This window comes from Pleurodeles waltl, chromosome 12 (genome assembly GCF_031143425.1).
Source record: "Pleurodeles waltl isolate 20211129_DDA chromosome 12, aPleWal1.hap1.20221129, whole genome shotgun sequence".
Classification (NCBI taxonomy): domain Eukaryota; kingdom Metazoa; phylum Chordata; class Amphibia; order Caudata; family Salamandridae; genus Pleurodeles; species Pleurodeles waltl.
The window spans coordinates 20,129,765-20,152,202 of NC_090451.1; the positions used below are offsets into that span (position 1 = coordinate 20,129,765).

Genomic DNA, 22,438 nt, shown 5'->3' on the forward strand with positions numbered 1-22,438 from the left:
AGATGGAGGAGGGAAGAGTGTAGAAAGGGATAAGGGAGATCACAGTAGTAAGGTGAGGTTTGTGATGAGATGGAGGAGGGAAGAGGGAGACCACAGTAGTAAGATGAGGTTTGTGGTGAGTAAGAGGAGAGATGGAGGAGGGAAGAGGAAGATCGTAGTAGTATGATGAGGTTTGGGGTGAGTAAGAGGAGAGATGGAGGAGGGAGATCACAGTAGTAAGATGATGTTTGGGATGAGTAAGAGGAGGGATGGAGGAGGGGAGAGTCTGTAGAAAGGGATACGGGAGATCGTAGTAGTAAGATGAGGTTTGTGATGAGTAAGAGGAGAGATGGAGGCGGGAAGAGGAAGATCGTAGTAGTATGATGAAGTTTGGGGTGAGTAAGAGGAGAGATGGAGGAAGGAAGAGGGAGATCACAGTAGTAAGATGGGGTTTGGGGATAAGTAAAGGAGAGATGGAGGAGGGAAGAGTGTAGAAAGGGGTTAGGGAGATCACAGTAGTAAGGTGAGGCTTGGGATGAGTAGGAGGAGAGATAGAGGAAGGAAGAGTCTGTAGAAAGGGATTAGGGAGATCGTAGTAGTAAACTGGGGTTTGGGGTGCACCAGGAGGGATAGAGGAGGGAAGAGTTTAGGAAGGTTTATTTTGGGATCATAGTAGTAGAATGAGGTTTGGGATGTTTGGGAGTCAGAGAGTGGGGCTAGAGGACAGATTGATAGAGGGTGAGACTGAGTAATCCATTGTAGAGTGACTTTATTTTTTACCTTTTTTCCTCTTGTATAGTAGGACTAAAGTAATAAATATATAGATACGTGATTACATAGAAAGGGAATATATGCAAAAGGAAGATAATATATTGAGATTTAAAGTTGTATCATATAAACACAGACTTTCAAGTGTTGCAGTATTTGAGGTTAATTTCTTTGTGTACTTTTAGAACATTATTTTATCTTTACCCCAATATTTCAATAGTGACATTTTTGTAGATAGTTGATAATATTTACCTAATGTGATACATAAACAAAACACTCATAAGCATCTAATCAAACAAATTATATAGAAACTATGCAATCACCTACAAAAATGTTAAGCGTAGAATAACATATATATATATGTTCGGTGGCATGTGTAGCTGCAGATACACATGCTGTGCACTGTTCCTGCCATCTAGTGTTGGGCTCAGAGTGTTACAAGTTGTTTTTCTTCTAGGAAGTCTTTTCGAGTCACGGGACCGAGTGACTCCTCCCTTTCGGCTCCATTGCGCATGGGAATCGACTCCATCTTAGATTGTTTTCTTTCCGCCATCGGGCTCGGACGTGTTCCTCTTCGCTCCGGTTATTCAATTCGGAAAAGTTAAAAAATCGCTGAAAATCGTCAGTATTGTTTTCGATCGCGAACCATCTTGCATCAACACCTCGGCACCGGCAAAACACACCCTCGGTTGCCCTTCGGGGCACCCGCACCCATCCTGGGCCTGGTCGGCCCGACCGCAGGAAGCGTCCAAGCCTCCTGGACCGGACCCCGTTCCGATTCTGCCCACAGTGCCATGCAAAGTATCCATACACAGATCAACATCGGGTCTGTAATCTGTGTTTGTCACCGGACCACCGAGAGGATACTTGTGAGGCCTGCAGGTCCTTCTGTTTGAAGAAGACCTTGAGGGATCAAAGGGTGAGACAACCACAATTGGCGTCGAAGAGTACCAAGCACCTCGACGTCGAAGAAGAGGAGATGGCCATCTTCATTCAAGGATCCGACTCGGACGATTCTGACGCGGACCGACCACCGACAGCAGGCCAACACGTGAGTACGCCTGCCCCGACCCAAACCCAGAGCCACTCCAAGCCCAAACAAAAGGCCTCGGGGACGCCACTGCCGGAAGGCCATGGCTCTACCCGCAAGAGATCAAACGGTGACCAAGCAACACTATTGGCACTGAAAAAGGCCACACCTGCATCGAAGTCTTCGGACTCGAGTCGAGACACAGTTTTCGAAAAAGTTCGACATCGGCTCGACGAATCGAAACCCCGAAAGAGTCTTTCGGAACCTAGGCCTACTGTCACCATGGGCGTTTCGGTGCCGAAAAAACTGGCGTCGGAGCCGGAAAAAGGCTCATATACTGAGGAGCATGGACTTTCTAAACAGATGAAAGAAAGCCACAGATTCGAGAAAGAACTTCACCAAATGGAAGAATTTGATGAGAGACAACCAAGGATACAGATCCACAAGGATACTGGAAAAATACTTACAGCACCTCCTCTCAAATTTAAAAGGAAACAGGCTTTCCAAGGACGTTCAGACACTGAGCAGCCAAAGGCTAAAGTGCCAAGAGAGCAATCTCCGCCACGCCAGTTTTCCCCAGCACATTCTCCTCCGCATTCTCCTCAAAGAACTGTTTCTCCTCTTGCTACACCGACTGCACAGTCACCCACACACACCGTGCAGTCGCATCAAGATACAGACCCGTGGAACCTTTATGATGGCCCTGTGTCAGACAATAGCCCGGAGTGCTGTCCGTCTAAACCCTCTCCACCTGAAGATAGCACCTCCTGCACACAGGTCTTGGCTAGGGAGCACCTCCTGCACACAGGTCTTGGCTAGGGCTGCTGCTTTCCACAATGTGAGCATGCACACCGAACCACTGGAGGACTACTTTCTTTTTCATACCTTATCCTCAAACACAAACATCGTATCAAAGTCTGCCCATGCTCCCAGGCATGTTTAAACATGCATAACAGATTTTTCAGGAGCCTGTTAAGGAAAGACCCATAACACCAAGGGTGGAGAAGAAATATAAACCACCACCGTCAGACCCAGTATTTATCACCCAGCAGCTGCCCCCAGACTCAGTAGTGGTCAGCGCAGTGAGAAAAAGGGCCAACTCCCCAGTCACCTAGAGATGCACCCCCTCCAGATAAGGAGAGGAAAAAGTTTGACGCGGCAGGAAAGAGGGTAGCGTCACAAGCAGCCAATCAGTGGCGCATAGCGAACTCACAGGCCCTCCTCGCAAGATATGACAGAGCTCATTGGTACGAGATGAGCGACATCATCCAACATCTCCCCAAGGAATACCAGAAAAGAGCTCAGCGAGTGGTGAGGAGGGACAGGCAATAACGAATAATCAAATAAAATCTGCATTAGATTCAGCCGATACAGCTGCAAGAACAGTCAACACTGCAGTGACAATTAGATGCCCTGCATGGCTTAGATCCTCAGGTTTCAAACCAGAGATTCAACAGGCGGTCCTCAACATGCCATCCAACCAGCAACAGCTACTTGGCACACAAGTGGACACAGCCATTGAAAATATGAAAAAGGACACCGATACAGCCAAAGCAATGGGAGCACTTTACTCATACCAATACAGAGGGACATTTAGGAAAACGCAGTATCTGGGGAGTTTCAGGCCACAGCCATCAGAAACATCCACCTCACAGACAAAGCCCTCATACCAATCCACAATATCAGAGCGGGGGGTTTCAAGGGTCCTTCAGAGGGCAATTTCCAAGATCCAGGGGAAAATTCCAGCCTACAAAGCAAGCCACTAACAACGAGCAGTGACTTTGCCATCACCTTCCCCCAACACACATCCCCTGTGGGAGGAAGACTGGAAAGGTTCCACAATCAATGGTCACACATAACAACGGACACATGGGTACTATCAATTATCCAACATGGTTACTGCATAGAATTCACATATTTTCCTCCAGATATTCCCCCAAAAGCGCACAAACTATTGTTGCAACATCTAACATTGTTACAAACAGAGGTGCAGGCACTATTAACAAAACAAGCCATAGAACTAGTACCTCATCAACAAAAAGGAACAGGGGTCTATTCCCTGTACTTCCTTATTCCCAAAAAGGACAAAACACTAAGGCAAATATTAGATCTCAGGACTCTCAACCTATACATCAAATCAGAACACTTTTGTATGGTGACACTACAAGATGTAGCCCCATTACTAAAACATTTCATTGAAACCAAACAGTGGAGCTCCCAGTCTTCTTCCCACAGCCAGACTCAGTGGCAGAAAGAGCATTACATACATTAGACATACAAAGAGCTCTAATGTACTATAAAGACAGAACAACAGCATTTTGTAAAACTAAACAGTTGTTCATCGCATTCCAGAAACCCCATACTGGTAACCCTATATCCAAACAAGGCATAGCCAGGTGGATAGTGAAATGTATACACACTTGTTACCTAAAAGCTAAAAGACAACTACTCATCACACCATAGGCACACTCCACTAGAAAGAAAGGAGCAACAATGGCCTTTCTAGGTAACATACCAATGACAGAGATTTGTAAGGCAGCCACTTGGTCCACACCTCATACTTTTACCAAACACTACTGTGTAGATGTGTTAGCAACACAACAAGCCACAGTAGGACAGGCTGTACTAAGAACATTATTTCAAACAACTAGAGGCTGACCACCGCTTTGGGGAGGATTACTGCTTTGTAGTCTATGCACAGCATGTGTATCTGCAGCTACACATGCCACCGAACAGAAAATGTCACTTACCCAGTGTACATCTGTTTGTGGCATGTTCCGCTGCAGATTCACATGTGCCCTCCCACCTCCCCGGGTGCCTGTAGCCGTTTAAGTTGCAATTAGAAATTGTACATATGTAAATAAACATTCCTTTACCTCAACTTTGTACATACATCTCTATCCGATTGCATGGACATCTTTACTATTCTCACTCTATCACTCCTACCTTACCCTCTGCGGGAAAACAATCTAAGATGGAGTCGATGCCCATGCGCAATGGAGCTGAAAGGGAGGAGTCACTCGGTCCCATGACTCGAAAAGACTTCTTCGAAGAAAAACAACTTGTAACACTCCGAGCCCAACACTAGATGGCAGGAATAGTGCACAGCATGTGAATATCTAGTGTTGGGCTTGGAGTGTTAAAAGTTGTTTTTCTTCGAAGAATCGTTTTTGAGTCACGAGATTGAATGACTCCTCCTCTCAGTAATAGTGCACATGGGCATTGAGTTCTTTGTTAGATTGTTTTCTGTCCGCCGTCGGGTTCAGACGTGTTTCCCCTCGCTCCAGTAGATCTGAGTTCAGTACTAGCTGAACTTCTCTCTTCGTTCTATAAATGCCGGTAATTCTTGATCGTGTTTTCTAACATTTATTCAATCCGATTGTAATCGTCGGGGTCAGTTAAATGTCCTTTCAGGCGACCGTGCCCTTCTTGGGCCTACTTCGACTCGAAGTTGTCGAACGTTGTCAGGCTGATGGAATGCACTCCGTTTTGCTTTTGCCCTCAGTGTCACGCCAAGTTCCCACACACCTACCAACACGCGGTGTGCAACCTCTGTCTCTCTCCGGATCTCAGGGAAGAAAGCTGTGAAGCGTGTCGATCCTTCCTTTCAAAGAAAACTCTGAGGAATTGAAGAGCGCGTTGACTGGAGATGGCGTCCAAGTCATCGGAAATGCCCAACATTTTCAGAGAAGAACAAGCTCAGACTGCAGTTTCCATCGCAGTCTGTGATTCAGACCAAGACTCGGATGGGGACAGCCAATCGCTTCCAGCTGTGCTATACCTGAGTATATCAGCCCCTTTCCATCAACTAAAGGCAACCAAAATTACACCAGCACTGGTCTTGGGTCCACCACTGCTTGCCGATCATGGTTGGACCCGAAAGACACATACAGTAGACCAACCTTTGGGTTTGGCACCGAAAAAGACCAAAGTGCATTCGGCGCCGACTGAACAGTGCTTTACTCCTGTTGTGGGATCGAGTAAAAAAAAATGGAGACTTCCACTTCGGAGATGAAAAAACTGCCATCAATTTCAGAGCTGACATTCTTGGCCCGACTAAAACATTCAGTATCCAAACTTTCAGAACGGAAGCCGGTGCGTGAAAAATATGCTCCAACTACCGAGGAGTCTTTAGACATAAGGCCCATACTAGAAGTAATGGAGGCTAAACAGCGCAAAATCCAGATCCACAAAGACACACTGTAAGGATTATTACTTCTCCTCCTCCAACAACCAAGACAAAGTTAACTTTCCAAAAGATGTTGGAAGCTGGGCCTCCACCTGTAAGATATTCAAGCATAAGGAGAAACCAAATGCACTACAACAGTCTTCACCACCACATTCCCCTTTACTTCCTGCTTCTGCACCACCAGATACTCCACCACCTTCACCTACACAATTTTCTCCACAGTCCCCTATCTCTACACATAAGGGATGATTTAGGTGACACTTATTATAACGTAGACCCACGGGATTTATATGATTGAGATCCCATACCTTCCAATGATCCCAATTCATACCTGGCCATGCCATCACCTGAAGATACTACTGCCTACAACCAGGTCATAGCTAGGGCAGCTGCATATCACAACGTGCAGTTGCATGCAGATCCCACAGAGGATGATTTTTTTTATTCAACACCCAATCACCCACTCACAAGGAGTATCGATGCCTACCCGTGCTCCCAGGCACGCTTAAACATCCAGAAGACATTTTCAAGGAGCCAGTAAAGTACAGGGTTATTACACCAAGCGTAGACAAAAAGTACGAACCTGCACCTTCAGACCCACTTTTCATTGCACAACAATTGCCACCTGACTCTGTAGTTGTTAGTGCAGCCAGGAAGGGCAAATAGCCGATCCACAGGGGACGCTCCTCCTCCAGACAAGGGGAGTCGTAAGTTTGATACAGCGGGGAAGAGAGTAGCAACTCAAGCTGCTAATCACTGGAGAATTGCTAATTATCAAGCTCTGTTAGCCAGATACGATAGAGCTCATCGGGATGAGATGGAGGAGTTCTTACAGGACCTTCTACCAGAAAAGGGCACAGCACATAGTTACGGAGGGCAGGCTATCTCGAACAACCAAATTAGATCTGCCTTATATGCAGCAGACACAGCAGCAAGGGGTATCGACACCATTGTGATTATTAGAAGGCATGCATGGTTAAGAACTTCAGGGTTCAATCCTGAAATACAACTGGCAGTACTCAATATGCCTTTTGATGATAAACACTTATTTGGCCCAGAAGTAGATGCCACCATAGAGAAACTAAAGAAAGACTCTAAAACAGCTAAGGCTATGGGTGCCCTTTTTACTACCCCTGTTCAGGAAAACTTTTTGTAAGCCCCAGTTCAGAGGTGGTTTTAATCCATCAACCTCAGAGCCGTCCACATCCCAACAAAAGCAAGAACAACAATTTTATGCCAGAGGCTCTTTCAGAGGCTCTTACAAGGGAAATAACTTTAGAGGTAGAGAGAAATCCACCACCACAAGAGGTTCCTCACCCTCAACCAAACAATGACTTTCTGCACATCCCCACACAGCATACATCTCCTGTGCGAGGAAGACTGAAATATTTCTACAAACAATGGCCCAACATTACGACAGATCAATGGGTGCTGTCAATTATCCAGAATGGTTATTGCGTAGAGCTCATCTCTACTCCACCAAACATTCCCCCTCGCTCGCACAGGCTTTCTCTGGAGCACCTCCATTTATTAAAAGAAGCGGGACAGTCACTTTGGCTCAAAGGTGCAATAGAGATGGTACGTATAGCTCAACAATGGGCAGGAGTATATTCTCTACACTTCCTGATTCCAAAAAAGGATGGAACTCTCAGACCAATCCTGGATCTCAGACCCCTCAATCAGTACATCCTGTCAGAGCAGTTCCACAAGGACACTCTTCAGGACGTCATTCTCCTGCTACAAAAAGAAAACTATATGACAGCATTAGATCTAAAGGATGCTTACTTCCACTTTCCCATACATCCAGCACATCGCAAACTTCTAAGATTTACGATAGCATGCAAGCACTACCAGTTCAGAGTGCTACCCTTTGGAGTAACAACAGCACCAAGGGCATTCACCAAATGCCTCGCAGTGGTTGCAGCATACCTCCAAAGACAACATATACATGTCTTTCTTTATCTGGACGACTGGATCATGAAAGCCATCACCATTCAAACCTCTCAACCGCACACACAGTACACAGTGGATACCCTATGCAGTCTTGGGTTCACAATCAATTACCAGAAATCTCAACAGCAACCAGCGCAAATACAACTGTATCTGGGAGTAATTCTGAACACTCGATTAGAATTAGCGTACCCAAACCCCAGACAATTCAAGCTTTCCACAATCTCATATCTCAACTACAGTACAATCACACTTCCACAGTAAGGTTCATCATGAAACTTTTGGGAATGATGGCATTGTCCATAGCAATAGTACCCAATGCACGTCTAAACATGAGACCCGTACAACAGTGTCTCTCGCAACAATGGTCTCAAGCACAATGTCAACTTCACAATCTAGTGCTGTTGGACCGCCAGACTTACAACTCTCTGCAATGGTGGACTCACACCAACTTATCAAAAGGGGGGCCCTTTCAGGACCCTCTGCCACAGACCGTAATCACAACCAATTCATCAATGGTGCCCATCTCAACATCCTTACTGTACAAGGGGAATGGGACTCAATTCAACAAACTTATCACATAAATCATTTGGAATTGCTAGCAGTGTTCCTACCACTCAAAGCTGTCCAGCCACAGATCACGTACAAAAGTGTTGATAAGGACAGACAACAGGACCACAATGTATTATCTGCAAAAATGTGGGGACACACTCAACTCAATTGTCCCTTCTAGCACAGACAATTTGAAAATGGGCAATTCACAATCATATTCAACTACTAGCAGAGTATATCCCGGGGATACACAACCAACTAGCGGACCTCTTAAGCAGGACGCAGCAATAAATACACGAATGGGAGATTCACCCACAAGTGATTCAACAGTACTTTCACATGTGGGTAATCCCAGACTTAGTCCTCCTTGCGACAAGCGAAAATACAAAATGCCTAAACTTCGCATCCAGGTACCCACACCCTTGATCCAAGGTCAATGCTCTGTGGATCAGTTCGTCAGGGATATTTGCTTATGATTTTCTCCCTCTCCCACTAATTCCATTTCTGGTCAACAAAATCCATCACACCTTACTCACTATAATACTCATAGCTCCCACATGGGCACGTCAACACGGGTACCCAACACTGTTGGATCTGTCAGTAGTACCACATCCCAAGCTTCCAAACAGACTGGACTTATTGACTCAAAACCGAGGTGAAATCAGGCATCCCAATCCCAGTGTGCTCAACCTGGCAATTTGGCTCCTGAGGTCATAGAGTTTGGATATCTAAAGCTTCCAACAGAATGTATGGGCATTCTAAAAGAAGCACATAAACCTACAACCAGGCAGTGCTATGCAGCTCAATGGAAACATTTTGTATGTTACTGTCAACCCAAAAATATTGATCCATCTGAAGCATCAGTACATGATATTGACTGTTATTTGCTTCATTTACAATAAGCAAATCTAGCATATTCATCTATTAAAATTCATTTAACAGCAATATCAGCCGACCTCCAAAACAGACAATATGCCTCTAAGTTTAGAATTCCTATCATAAAAGCTTTTATGGAAGGCTTTGAAAGAGTTATTTCACGTAGAGCTCCACTAGTTCCTGCATGGAATCCTAACATTGTACTCACAAGGCTTATGGGTCCTCCTTTCGAACCCATGCATTCTTGCGCTCTTCGATTTCTATCATGGAAAGTTGGTTTCCTAGTAGCAATTACTTCCTTAAGGAGAGTTAGTGAAATTCAGGCATTCACTTTAGAAGAACCCTTCTTCCAAATTCACAAACACAAAATAGTACTTAGGACAAACCCCAAATTATTACCTAAAGTGGTTTCACCATTTCACATCAATCAGTCAGTGGAATCGCCAGTCTTCTTTCCAGAGCCAGATTCAGTTGCTGAAAGAGCTCTTCCCATTCTTGATGTTAAAAGAGCTCTCATGTAATAAATAGATAGAACAAAAGATTTCAGAAAATCTAAACAACTTTTTGTGGCTTTTCAACAGCCTCAAAAGGGTAATCCTATTTTAAAACAAGCATTAGCCAGATGGATAGTAAAGTGTTTTCAGACTTGCTATGTTAAGGCTAAAAGACCACTATTAATAACTCCTGAAGCACATTCTACTAGAAAGAAAGGAGCTTCAATGGCATTCTTAGGAAACATACCAGTGGCAGATGCATGCAAAGCAGCCACATGGTCCACACCACATACATTTACTAAACACTACTGTGTGGATGTGCTATTTCGCCAACAAGCAACTGTGTGTCAAGCAGGGCTTAAAACACTATTTCAAACTACTCCTACAGGCTAGCCACCGCTTATTGTGGGAGAGGACTGCTTTACAGTCTGTGCAAAGCATGTGTATCTGCAGCTACACATCCCATCGAGCGGAAACGTTAGTTACCCAGTGTACATGCATGCACCTTTTCACGCAGGCTGCAATGGCAGTCCTGAAGACACATTTTGCATGGGTTCCCATGGGTGGCACAATACATGCTGCAGCCCATGAGGGACCCCTGGTGTCCCAATGCCCTGGGTACCTAGGTACCATATACTAGGGACTTACATGGGGGTACCAGTATGCCAATTGTGGGGTGTACTAAGTCAGGAACAACCCAATTTAGGGAGCAAGAGCACAGTCACTGGAGTCCTGGTTAGCAGGATCCCAGTGAACACAGTCAAAACACACTGACAGCAGGCAGAAAGTTGGGGTAACCATGCCAAAAACAGTGTACTTTCCTACATGCAGTGCGGTGACTAAGTGCATAAATGAGCCACCGCTTGTTTTTTGTGTCAGCTAGCTCTGCAGTGCAGTGACTGAGTGCACAAACGAGCCCCCGCTTGGTGTTTGTGAGTGTTTCTGTGAGCTAGCTCTGTGGTGCAGAGACTGAGTGCACAAACGAGCCCCCGCTTGGTGTGTGTCAGGTAGGTGTGCAGTGCAGCGCCTGGGTGCACAAACGAGCCCCGCTTGGTGTTTATGTGAGCTATCTCTGCAGTGTGGCTTCTGGCCCATGAAGGCTGTAGAAGTGAGGACCCCGTCCCACCTGGAGATCACAGTGTGTTTGTGAGGACTGGTTTTGCAGTGCAGCTGAGTGCCAGGGTGCCTATGTATGTGCACTGGAGAGCTGTCCGTGCCGCCTTGGGGACACTGCAGAGTGCGGGATCACCGTAGAGCTCATGTCTTGTCTTATCGTGACCCACCCCTAGGAATGGAGCCTGCAAGCAGATCGAGGAGGGCAAGCAGTGCTTTGCGGGTATGCGCCTGCGTCACTACTACATGCTGTGCGGAGCCTTGCTGCGCGTCTGGAGCAAGATGGCAGGCGTTATATCGGACATCACCAGCAACAGCTATCTGCAGATTGTACGGCTCCGGACTAAGGAGAAGCGGAAGCAAGTCGGTGAGTGCTTGGGTCACGTCACTGGGAGCTCTGGGTAGGAATCTCATCATTGTGTGCTCCAGTCTCCCAAGTAGGAACCCTGCAGTCTCTGCTGCTTGTGCTGTTCCTTTCTTGCAGGCTTTGTCCTGTGCTGCTTTGTCGATTCCTTTGTTGTTGTCTGTGTTGTGTCTTCTCAGTTACTGGTTTGTTTTTCTGTTGTCATCTGTTTCGTTTCTTTCCTGCAGCCTGTGCTGTTTGTTCTCTGCTGCTTGGTTTCCTCCTCTTTTGCCATCTGTGCTGTGTCCCACCTGCTGCCTGTGCTGTTTCTCTGTTGCATCTGTGCTGTTTCTCCTCTGCAGCCTGGTTCATCTCTCGTTTCCAGTCTGTGCTGTGTCCCCTCTACTGCCCGTGCTGTTTCTCTGTTGCATCTGTGCTGTTTCTCCTCTGAAGCCTGGTTCGCTCCTAGTTTGCAGTCTGTGCTGTTTGCCTTCTGCTGCCTGGTTGATTCCTGTGTTGTACTATTTGCTGTTTGCCTGAGCTGTTTCTCTGCTGCAGCGTGAGCTGCTTCCCCTCTGCAGTCTGTTCCTATCTTGCTGTCTGTGCTGTTTCCCCTCGGCTGATTGTACAGTTTCCCCATGTGCTGCCTGCTCTGCTCCTATCTTGCCACCTGTGCACTTTCCTTAGATGCCTGTGCTGTTTGCACTTTGATCCTTGCGCTCCTTCCCCTCTGTTGTTTGCCCATCCACCTCTTTAGTCTGGCCTGTGGCCCTCTTTCAGCCTCTGCTGTTCCTCAGCTGATCCATTGCTGTGCTCTGTGCTATTTTTCCTGTCTGTTTGTATTTGTGCAGCCCATCTGCATTATATGTTGTTCTTCCCTGACTTTCTGTGCAGGGTTCTGTGCATACACTGTGCACTGGGCAGGATTTGTTTTACAGTTCTTCATGTCTTCTTCACTGCCTGCCTATGCACTTTCTGTTTTAGGCTTGGTGTCACTATATTTGGTTTTCTCCCAGTCTGTGTTTAACAGCCTTCATTATGTTTCTGGCTCAGGTATTAAAATCCCCGAGAACTGCGTGAACAAAGTCCTGGAAGAGCTAAAGCGCATGGATGCCAACGTGAAGCGCAAGCGCGAGGAGGCAGCCCTCGCCAAGGAGAAGGCAAAGCCGCCACCATACCACCTTCTGCCACCCCATCTCTTCCAGCCTCAGCCAGTGGATATAACGCAGCCGGCTCAAGGCGCCCACTACCCCCAGCACTTTCTGCAGCAGGACGAGGTTTTAGACTTGACCTACAGCCCCCCGATAGAATGCACGTCTGAGGTGGCGAGGAAGGCTGAGCCAGGAGCACCCCACTTCCTGCCTGAGGCTGCCATGAGCCACACAACGCCGCATGGGCTGCTCGATTCATACAACTTCCTGCAGCCCTACAGGAACCAGCCTCAGAGCTCTCTGGGCCACGTGTCCTTCCCCACCCAGACTCAGAATGAACCCTTGGGCCACGTGTCCTTCCCCACCCAGACTCAGAATGAACCCTTGGCCATGCCGCTGGACCTGGTGCAACAGCCGGTAGAGGAGGAAGCCGCACAGCAGGACATCAATTTTAAGGAAATTCTGGAGGAAATGTTGAGGACACTAAACGACTCCCCGCAGGAAGATGCCCTGTCCTTGGATCGACAGAGTGTCATTCAGTTCGGGGGCGAAACACTAGCGAGCTTCTGGGATGCTGGTTGATCCTGACGTCCATCAGACACTCGCGTACAATTATGTCTCCTGGGCCGTGGGCTCCGTGCTGAGCAGGCTCCATGCATTCATTGTTTTAAAGGGGAGAGCCAGAGGAACTTGTCTTTTTAGCAACGTTATTTGTATATTTGGGGGGGGACCTATAGCTCCTTAAATTTATTTATAAATATATAAATATATATATACTTTAACACAGGAATACATATATATTTATATATGTATACAAATTCACCTAAATCCTTGAAGATATAAAATAACCCATGTCCAAGGGCCTGCTTTAACATGGCAGTGCCTCCTGCCCCTTCCGCTGACAGAAAACGCAGCCGCCTCTGACCTTCCTGGGCGCACGGCGCAGAATGTCACATGCCACATTGAGCCCTGACCTCTGGATAAATCGAGCAGACTTTGATGGACAAGTCTAGGGAAGGTGCTGACGTCTGGACTAGATTGCACTGGCTGTGATGAGCATGGCAGCAGGAGCTGTGCTGTCGGAGCTGGAAGAGCAGCCTTGAATATTCACAACAAGGAGCATTGAGACTCCCTTCTGAAGACTTGAGCAGTCTTGGCTCAGCATGGCACTGTGGGAGCGCTGCCTCTGGAATATATGGTGCATTCTTGGCTGAGTGTAACAGAGGGAACTCTGGGCACTGAAATAAACGGAGCCGTCTTGGATGGACATGGCACAGACTAAATAGTCCTGTAAGGATGAGGTAGTGGGACCACTGAAGTAGGTTGCACAGCCTTGGATGAATATGGTAGACAGAGCTGCTGCTCTCCTTCAAGTGAATGAGCAGTCATGGCTCAGGGAGGGACAAACAGAGCCCCCCTTCAGTAGAATGGTATCTATATGATGGGCCTGTCGGCAGGAGCTCTACCCTTGGAATAGATGATGTTGTCTTAGATGAATGTCCACCCATGGAGTAGATGGTGCCATCTTGGGTGAATGTCCACTCTTGGAATAGATGGTGCAGTCTTGGACGAATGTGGTATGGCAAGCCCTGGTCCTTTGGAATAACTCGAGGGAGTCTTGGGTCACCCCGTCAGTAGGGGCCCCACCGCTCAGCGATAGGTAGAGCAGCCTTGAGTAAATGTGGCAAAGAAAGGCCCACCACTAGCTTAGATTGAGCAGTCTTGAATGAGTGTGACCGGAAAAGATTGAGCAGTCTTGGTTTGGTATTTCTGCTGGAATCCATCTGTGCAATAGAAGCAGCAGCCTTGACAAGGCCAGGCAGCAGTCACCCCGCCCCAAAGAGCACCTGTCTTCTTAGCCCCCTGTGAAGCACAGCCTAGTTCAGGTCCCATGTTAATGCCAGTCAGGTTTGTGTCACAAGGAGTCCTGTAAAGTACAGCCTGTCTGATGTCCCCTGATCCCCTGGAAAGACCTCTCTGCCTCTTGTCTCTTGAATCCTATGAAGCCCATCTGGCTCCTGTCCTGTAATTCTGTGGCGAGACCGACTGGTTTCATAGCCCTGTAAAGCCCAGCGAGGCTTCTGTTTTATCCTGTTTTGTATTCCTGTAAAGTTCAGACTGACACTTAGCCACCTACAGAGTTTAGCTTATCTCTAAGTCCCATGTGAAGACCAGCCATGGTCCTGGCTGTTTGTCCCCTGTAAAGCCGGGTTAACCTTTGTACCCAGTAATTGCTTTGTAAATCCTCTCTGGCTTTCCTGGAGACATCCTCGGGCTCCTAAGCCAAGTTGACACGTCTTGGAACAATGCTCAGGTGAATACATAAGAACTCCCTTCAGTTTCATTTGTTAACCTTAAAACGATTAACTTTCCAGTAGGTTGGGAAAGAATATGATAAGACTCTGATCAGTTAGTGTTTAACAATTTCCAGCTGACCTCTGAATGGAGGCAAATCTTAGAGGTGCTGTTCAAACAGTAGCAGCATTGAAACGAAGGGATCATTTAGTCAGATTTTGCTGCTGAAGTCCCACTTAGATGTAAATTCTCAGGAGGTTCTGTTACTAATCTCTGCCACCCACATACGCACTTTCTATGGCATCGACAGCGCTGGCCTGTGCAAGGTGTCACGCAGACTGGGCCATGGGAGGGGGGTTAGGTGCTCTGTCACAGTTTGTCTATATGTGCACCATCGGTTCACTTCTATATTCAGGTCTCTGGGACATGATCTCAGGCTGATGTCCTGCCCATCCCATGGGCACTGCTTTTCCATGAGACACAGGCTAGAAGGGACGTATGTGTGTGTATGCGCATGTGTGTGTGTGTAGCACATACCAGATGTGCTGCTCAGTGAGAGAATCACTACTTTGCCATAGCATTATTATTGTGTGTTTGTAAGGAGTCTTCGTACTGTGCCTTGGTGTCAGTGCATTTATTGTAGCCCGTCATGGCCTCAGAGCTAGACGCACAGCTCTCTTTACCTCATAGTCAAACCTTCCAAGGAACGCTTTCTGTGTCGTTCTACCACTTGTGTGATCGCCAGAGCTCTGACACAAGCAGAGGAGCCATGTGCAATCTGTTGATGCACCCAAAGTGTAGCCTCCCTTTATTGCATTAGCTTCTTCACTGGTGGGAAAAGATGGTCTTCTGGGTGAACTCTTCTTTTGAAGCTCACTCCCTGGTGGTTGAGTATGTCCCAGTCATGGTCTTTTCCCAGACGTCCCCATGCTCAGAGGCATATGATCTTTGTTGTGATGCGCAAGGAACCCTTAGGGATGCACATTCTACCTGGGATGCAGCTGCTCCCAAAATACTTTTTATTGAAGCGCCAACCCCACACCAGACTACTCAACAGCAATGGAATTTCCATATCTGATCCCATTTGTAGGAAGCCTGGATCGTTGCCTCAGCTGCAGAGCTGCTCCAGAATGTCTCTTCCAGCGAGACCCTGCTGGGTGAAGCGGGGCCTTGTGCATTGGCTGGTTCCATGACTCTCCTGGTAGCCGTTGGCATTTTAGTATCTGCTTAATTTGGCAATACTGTATGAACTGTCTGTGCCCAAAAGCTATCGTCTGTGCCTTCAGTACATAGGACCCTTGTAATCGTGCAAAGCAGCCCTTTTTATAAGCTTCCCTGACCCCAACACTCACATGAAATCTTTGAAATGTTTTAATATTGATCAATATTTAATTTTATTTCTATTTATGTGCAGAGTGCTGTTTTAAAAACAAAGTGATAAGTTACACGTTGTACCAATATTAGATTAAAATCAATAAGTGATCCACAGGCTTTAAACTCAGGAAAATGAAAGGTGTGGCCCCTCCAGACCGATCCAGCTTCACACAATGTTTCCAAAGAGAGGGGCAGAGTGCATCTGCACACACCGTCCCCACAGGGTTAGTGCAGTTGACTTCTTTCTATCACTGTAATTCAGGTTTCAACTCAAGTTTCTGTTGTGTAAATTATTTCTAATGCAGTTCTTCATCCTACTGATCTGATGTGTGTGTCTATATATATATATATATATATATATATATATATATATATATATATATATATATATATATATATATATATATATATATATTTGACATAAAGATTCCCCATTGTGCGAAGACTCCTGGCACTTTTTTTTTCCAGCTGCCTGCTTCAAGACAATATTTATAATTAAGTTGAACTGTAAATATGTAAAGGTTGTTTTCTGGTTTTTGTCTGTTTCTAGGAACTGTGCCTTTGACTAATAATTCCAACATTTTCTACATGTATCCAAGGGATGTTTTTTGCAACTACCCAGTAAAGATTTGAATGGCATGAGTTGCTGAGAATTCTGTTTTTTGAGCAGTCCTAGGTTTCTGAGACGTATGCCTTGTAACAGCACAGACCATTGCCAGTTAACGGAACCAATCCTGAGTTTACTCCCATTTCACTGTTCTGTCAACGTTCAGCAGTGTGTGAGCCCTTTCCACCCATGGTCGTTATAAAGTCAAACTCTTTGACTATATTGCCTACGTCACATAAAACCACACTGAGCCTATCCTAGCCTACTCAGCATCTCTGCATTGTCCCCTCACCCCACCACCAACTCAGGCTACAAAGACCAGCCATTGATTTCATACCTCTTTCCTTGTTTGGTTTACCTCACCTTGTGATGTACCCCGCCCATATTGAATGGTATTTTTCTGGGCAATATTTTCCTTGTGCTTTGCCTTGCTTGTGTTCTGTAAGCATGCTACTAGTGGCAAGAGATTATCGATCCATCTTTCTTTTTCAGGTGAAGTCCCTTTTATTAGGTCTGGGCGAGACATCGCTTGCGCTGTCTCTTCGAGACATGTTGTATATACTTACAGCCCGCCCATTCCCTTTTTCTGCGTTCCTTCCATTGTTCTTTAAAAATGCTTACTTGCTAGTGGTGAATCCTTCTTTATTCCTTCGTTTTGTGTTTTGTTTTCTCCCACGAAGCACCTCCCAAGTACTGTATCTGTATGCTTTGGTTGTTTATGTCTTCGTTTTGTAGGACTATTTTTTTTCTCTGTTTCCTGCTTGTAATTGTCTGTGTTCCTACCTTGCCACATATTAGCCTTTGTTTGTTAATCCCTCGCAGTCAAAGGGCAGGACGGAGCTTTGAAGTGTTATTTTTTAATCCATACAGAGCAAGTATAAACTCCCGCCACTGGTATTATCACGAGCGCTTCCCCCATGGGCTTTACGTGACGTAATTAAACGCCGTACTGCAGCAATTTCGTTTGTCACTCTGTTATACCTCCAGCCTCCTGATTAAAAACGATGAGGGAAATTTGTTCTAATAAAAAGAAAGCAGTTACCTTCGTCTAAACAGTTGTAAGATTAATTTGGCTTGTGAAGAAATTCCGCTCATTAGATCTGGACGAACAGTGGTCATATTCTGTTAATCTTCCCTTCCCCTACTTTGTGGGCTGGACCATCACAACCGCAGGGTTTTCCCTTCCATTTCGTGCTCCAAAATGGCCAGTTGTTATTTGTTTCGCCTAAACGAAGCCTTTTCGCCCATTGACTACACGGCCATTGTGTAATCCTGAGTCCTGACTGTGTTTTTCCTGGCTCTTGAGGGAGGAACCATCGTGCCCTCGCAGGCAGCACATCCCCGTTGCCTCAATAGATCAACCCATAGAGGTCATCAGACGTTGTGGCGCTGCCATGTTGGGTGCTTTGATGTAGCCTTCAATACACTCTGGCGAGGAAAAATGTATTTATTTTTCATAATTATAGTGACGCGCCATAGAAGCCAACTGGACTGCTTTCCTGCTGCAGGTAAGGGCTCCTCGGGTGATGACAAGTGAAAATTTAAAATATGTGCACGTATGAAAATAGAAAGTGGGACTGCATTCCAATACAGCATGTGAACGTGTTTACTAATGTGACATATTGTAGGTGCTAGGACATTAACCTGACTAAAGCAGTCATATTTACAATTGTTTATATGAAGTGTGCAGGTCTCCTTATTTACAGGTGCACAATCTGCAAGAGCATTTGAATGCATTAATTGGCGTGAGAGTGCACTCTTTAGACGATGCTCACACTTTTAAACCACAGAAGCCTAATGCCTCAGACAAGTGCCGCCTACAATGCCACATCCTTAGCATTTTAATAACTCTTATGCGCATAGGGAGTACCATGCATACCCTTGGGAGACAGTGCAGCTTAATCTCCCTAAAACTGCTGACGTAGCCATAAAAACATTTAAATGACACTAAGGGGGTCATTATGATCCCGGCGCTCGGCGTTAATGTGACAATAATACCACCAACAGACTGGCTGTACTTACTGCCACATTATGACATTCAGCCAACCCGCCAATATACCACTCCAGTCGCCATGGCGGTAGGCCCTATCAGTGACAGGTAATTCCTTCCCTGTCACTGATAGGTGTCCCCTACCTATCCAAACACTCCCAAGCCCCCTACATCCACACCCCCATTCACACACACACACAGGCAAACACACACTCATTCACACATACATACACGCATGCATTCATCCATTCACACACACATCAACACACACTTCAAAACATACACGCAGACACACATTCCGAATTCCATACAGTCTCACACTACAACACAGTCACACACTCACACTCAAATACAGTCATGCACGCAATCAACACTAAACACCCACCTGCATTCACGCACACACACATACATGCACACACCCACACACACACACACAACAACCCCCACCCGCCTCCCCTGTCGGAGACCTGACTTATCTGGATCCAGGGGGGTCCTCCGGCAGGAGATGGGACGGGGCACTGCTACCACCAGCACTGCCAGCCAGCAAAACACCGCCAGGCCATATTATTTGTCACAATACAGCTGGGGGTGGTCTACTGCCGTGGCGCTGTTGGTGGTAGCAGTAGCACCGCCATCCGCCAGTATGGCCACAGCCAGATTTCCGCCCTTCTTGTGGTGGAAATCCGGCTACGGTCATAATATGGCAGACGGCTGGTAGCCGCAGCGACCGTTTTTTGGCGGCCGTCGCCGCAGCGGTAGGTGGTTTTTACTGCCGATGTCAAAATGAGGGCCGAAATGGCTTATAAATAATGACAGTACGGCAATAGAAAAATGCATCCTGGAAAGAAAATATTTAGCAATCCATGGCGTCACAGGGATCCTTCTGCTTTGTGCAGGGGAGAATGCAGCAGATCTGTAACTGGTCCGTGGATTGATACATACGTGGCCAGAGTTGCTGACTTTGGAACTGGAATCTGGTTTGAATATCAGCTCAGCATCATGTGATTTCGGGTAAATCACTTAATCTACCTGTGCATTAAAAAACATGAACATGTAATGTAACCAGTGCTTCAGTACTTTTGGATTGAGTTTACGCTACAAAAAAACTGCAAAAAGAAAGAAAAAATGCAGATACTGGGGCTTGTCCGAACTAGCTTCACCACCCGCCCGCCAGCTCTGAATAACACTCTGCATCCTTCCAGACCTGCTGCAGGCTGCTCGATCCTACATTGTGAACTTCTGAGACCTGCTGCAGGCTGCTCGATCCTACATTGTGAACTCCTGAGACCTGCTGCAGGCTGCTCGATCCTACATTGTGAACTCCTGAGACCTGATGCAGGCTGCTCGATCCTACATTGTGAACTCCTGAGACCTGGTGCTGGCTGCTCAATCCTACATTGTGAACTCCTGAGACCTGGTGCTGGCTGCTCGATCCTACACGGTGAACTCCTGAGACCTGGTGCTGGCAGCTCGATCCTACATTGTGAACTCCTGAGACCTGCTGCTGGCTACTCGATCCTACATTGTGAACTCTTGAGACCTGGTGCTGGCTGCTCGATCCTACATTGTGAACTCCTGAGACCTGCTGCAGGCTGCTCAATCCTACACGGTGAACTCATGACCTGCTGCAGGCTGCTCGATCCTACATTGTGAACTCCTGAGACCTGCTGCTGACTGCTCAATCCTACATTTTGAACTCCTGAGACCTTCTGTAGGCTGCTCAATCCTACATGGTGAACCCCTGAGGCCTGCTCGGGGAATGGATGAATTTCTATTTGTGAATGTGGCCAGTCAGACTTCCTGGGTCTTCCATAACTTGAAGGAGCCTCCGTCGTTGCCCACAGTTCACTTCTCACAGTCCACGCAACAACACGTTCTACTCATTGACAAAGGGCACATCATGAGTACTCATTGTGGACTGCACAGCAGTAGCATCCTCACATCTTGATGTAAGTTATCAACTCCTCGGAGGGTACGTCTTGGTTTTTAACACAGACACAGAAGTGGGTGATACAGAGAAGCCCTGGTATGCAGGCGGGCACTCGGGACGGCAGCCATGTCCTGTGTCAGGGATAATGAATGCCCTTCCTCACTGCAGACTAGCCAACTTTACAAGGGGAAGCATGCATTTTGCATTTGACTAAATCCTGCAGGACCCAAAGTGGGTGACCAACTCCAACTCCCCCGCTTCAGGGACTACATATTCGCCCCAATTTGCACAGGGATTCATACTAACATCGATGCACTAAGCGTTCTAGGTGCTAAAAACTCATCAAACACTCTTTTTGTATTTAAGTGCATATTTTAAGTATACGAGTACATAAATGCAAAGGAAAACCCAGACCTTGACATACAGCAGGGGACAAATAGAAATTGTTTCAGCAGCTGTAAGAAATCCCATGGCATTGTTCAAGAAATGTGGCACCTAGGTTATTATAGCTGAGTTGTGAACTTTTGAAGACGGTATCACATAATTATCACTCGGCTACCCAATGTAGGAAGCTCGTCCAGGCTGTGGTGGACACCTGTGGTGTACACCTTATACTCAAACCCCTATTAGTGTTACAGTGTCTAGACAGTCAGGGCTCTCTTTGGTAGCTGTAGTGAGCAGCCAAGACTTATCTAGGAGGAGTGTGAAGCACTTGCAATACCACAGTAGTCACAAGGTAACTTATCACACATGGAAATGAACCACACAGTGTTAAAAAAATAAAGGTACTTTATCATAGGCACACCAAACTAGACTATCATTGGTATACCTCCCTCTGGAGGTAGGAACACAAAATATACACAGGTACGTACTAGGGCAAAGCATAAATTAGCAAAGGCCCTACAGGGGGCCAAACCATATACTAAAACAAAATGGAGTGCGAAAGTGTGTCCCCCACCAGATTGTATGGAGTAGTTAGATAAGGGCTAGGGGAGAGTGGAACCCCAAAAGGTAAGTACCTAGAAGATCTCCAGCGACCGGGTGCAAAGCGGTAAGTTACCCAACTTTCCCATAGGCCAGCATGGGGATGTTGTGGTTGGAAAAATAGAGAGGCGGGACTAGGCCGGTGGAACCCAAGGGCGGATTCCAGGTGAAGAAGACCTGCAAAAGAAGGAGACAGTCCAGTCCACGCAGGAGTGTCCAGGTGGGGCAGGAGCCAATGCCCAACCTTTTGTAGCTGAAGATCCGGGTCGACGGTGATGGATGAAGTACAGCTGCGGGGTCTAGGAGATGCAGAGGAGTCCCTGAAGTCGCCTACAAGATGTCCCTTGACAGTCACCGGATTGCAGATGGGTGGTCAGTAATCAGGAGGACTACCAAATAGCAAGGCAAATGCAAAAGGAGCTGTTGGATGTTTTGCCGAGCTATGGAGGACCAGCAAGGTCACAAGGACTGGACCCTTGGAGGGGAGTCCAGGCTGACTGTCAGGATGCAGGAGAGCCAGAAGAAGCAGTCTGAGCCCCCACAAGCAACCCACTGGCAGCAGGCACAGTAAGTCGCAGTGAGGCCCAGTAAGCACACCCCAAGACGAGTCCCATGTCGCTGGAGCTGCAGTGAGGAGACTGTCCTTGAAGAGGTAGAGTGCTGGGGGCCCGGGCTACTTGGAGCCTGAAGATCCCTTGGAGCAGGCGTCAACAAGCCTTGGTTGGTGCAACAGTCACTGTTGTTAGGTGTTCTATCCCAGTGGCGGAGACAAGGGCTCACCATCTCCCACGTTGGATAGAAGGCAGAGAGAAC

At 46.8% G+C, this 22,438-nt stretch overlaps 1 protein-coding gene across 3 annotated transcripts in view; it reads left to right on the forward strand.

The window, feature by feature from the left end:
* SBNO2 (strawberry notch homolog 2) overlaps positions 1 to 16,479 on the forward strand; it is a 542,051-nt gene extending 525,572 nt beyond the window's left edge. For all 3 annotated transcript variants that reach the window (XM_069216340.1, XM_069216341.1, XM_069216342.1), the window contains 2 exons: positions 11,128 to 11,318; positions 12,348 to 16,479. In XM_069216340.1, the coding sequence (XP_069072441.1) occupies positions 11,128 to 11,318; positions 12,348 to 13,027 (871 nt within the window). In that variant the 3' untranslated portion in view covers positions 13,028 to 16,479. The remainder of the gene's footprint in view (positions 1 to 11,127; positions 11,319 to 12,347) is intronic.
* The last annotated feature ends 5,959 nt before the right edge of the window (positions 16,480 to 22,438 follow it).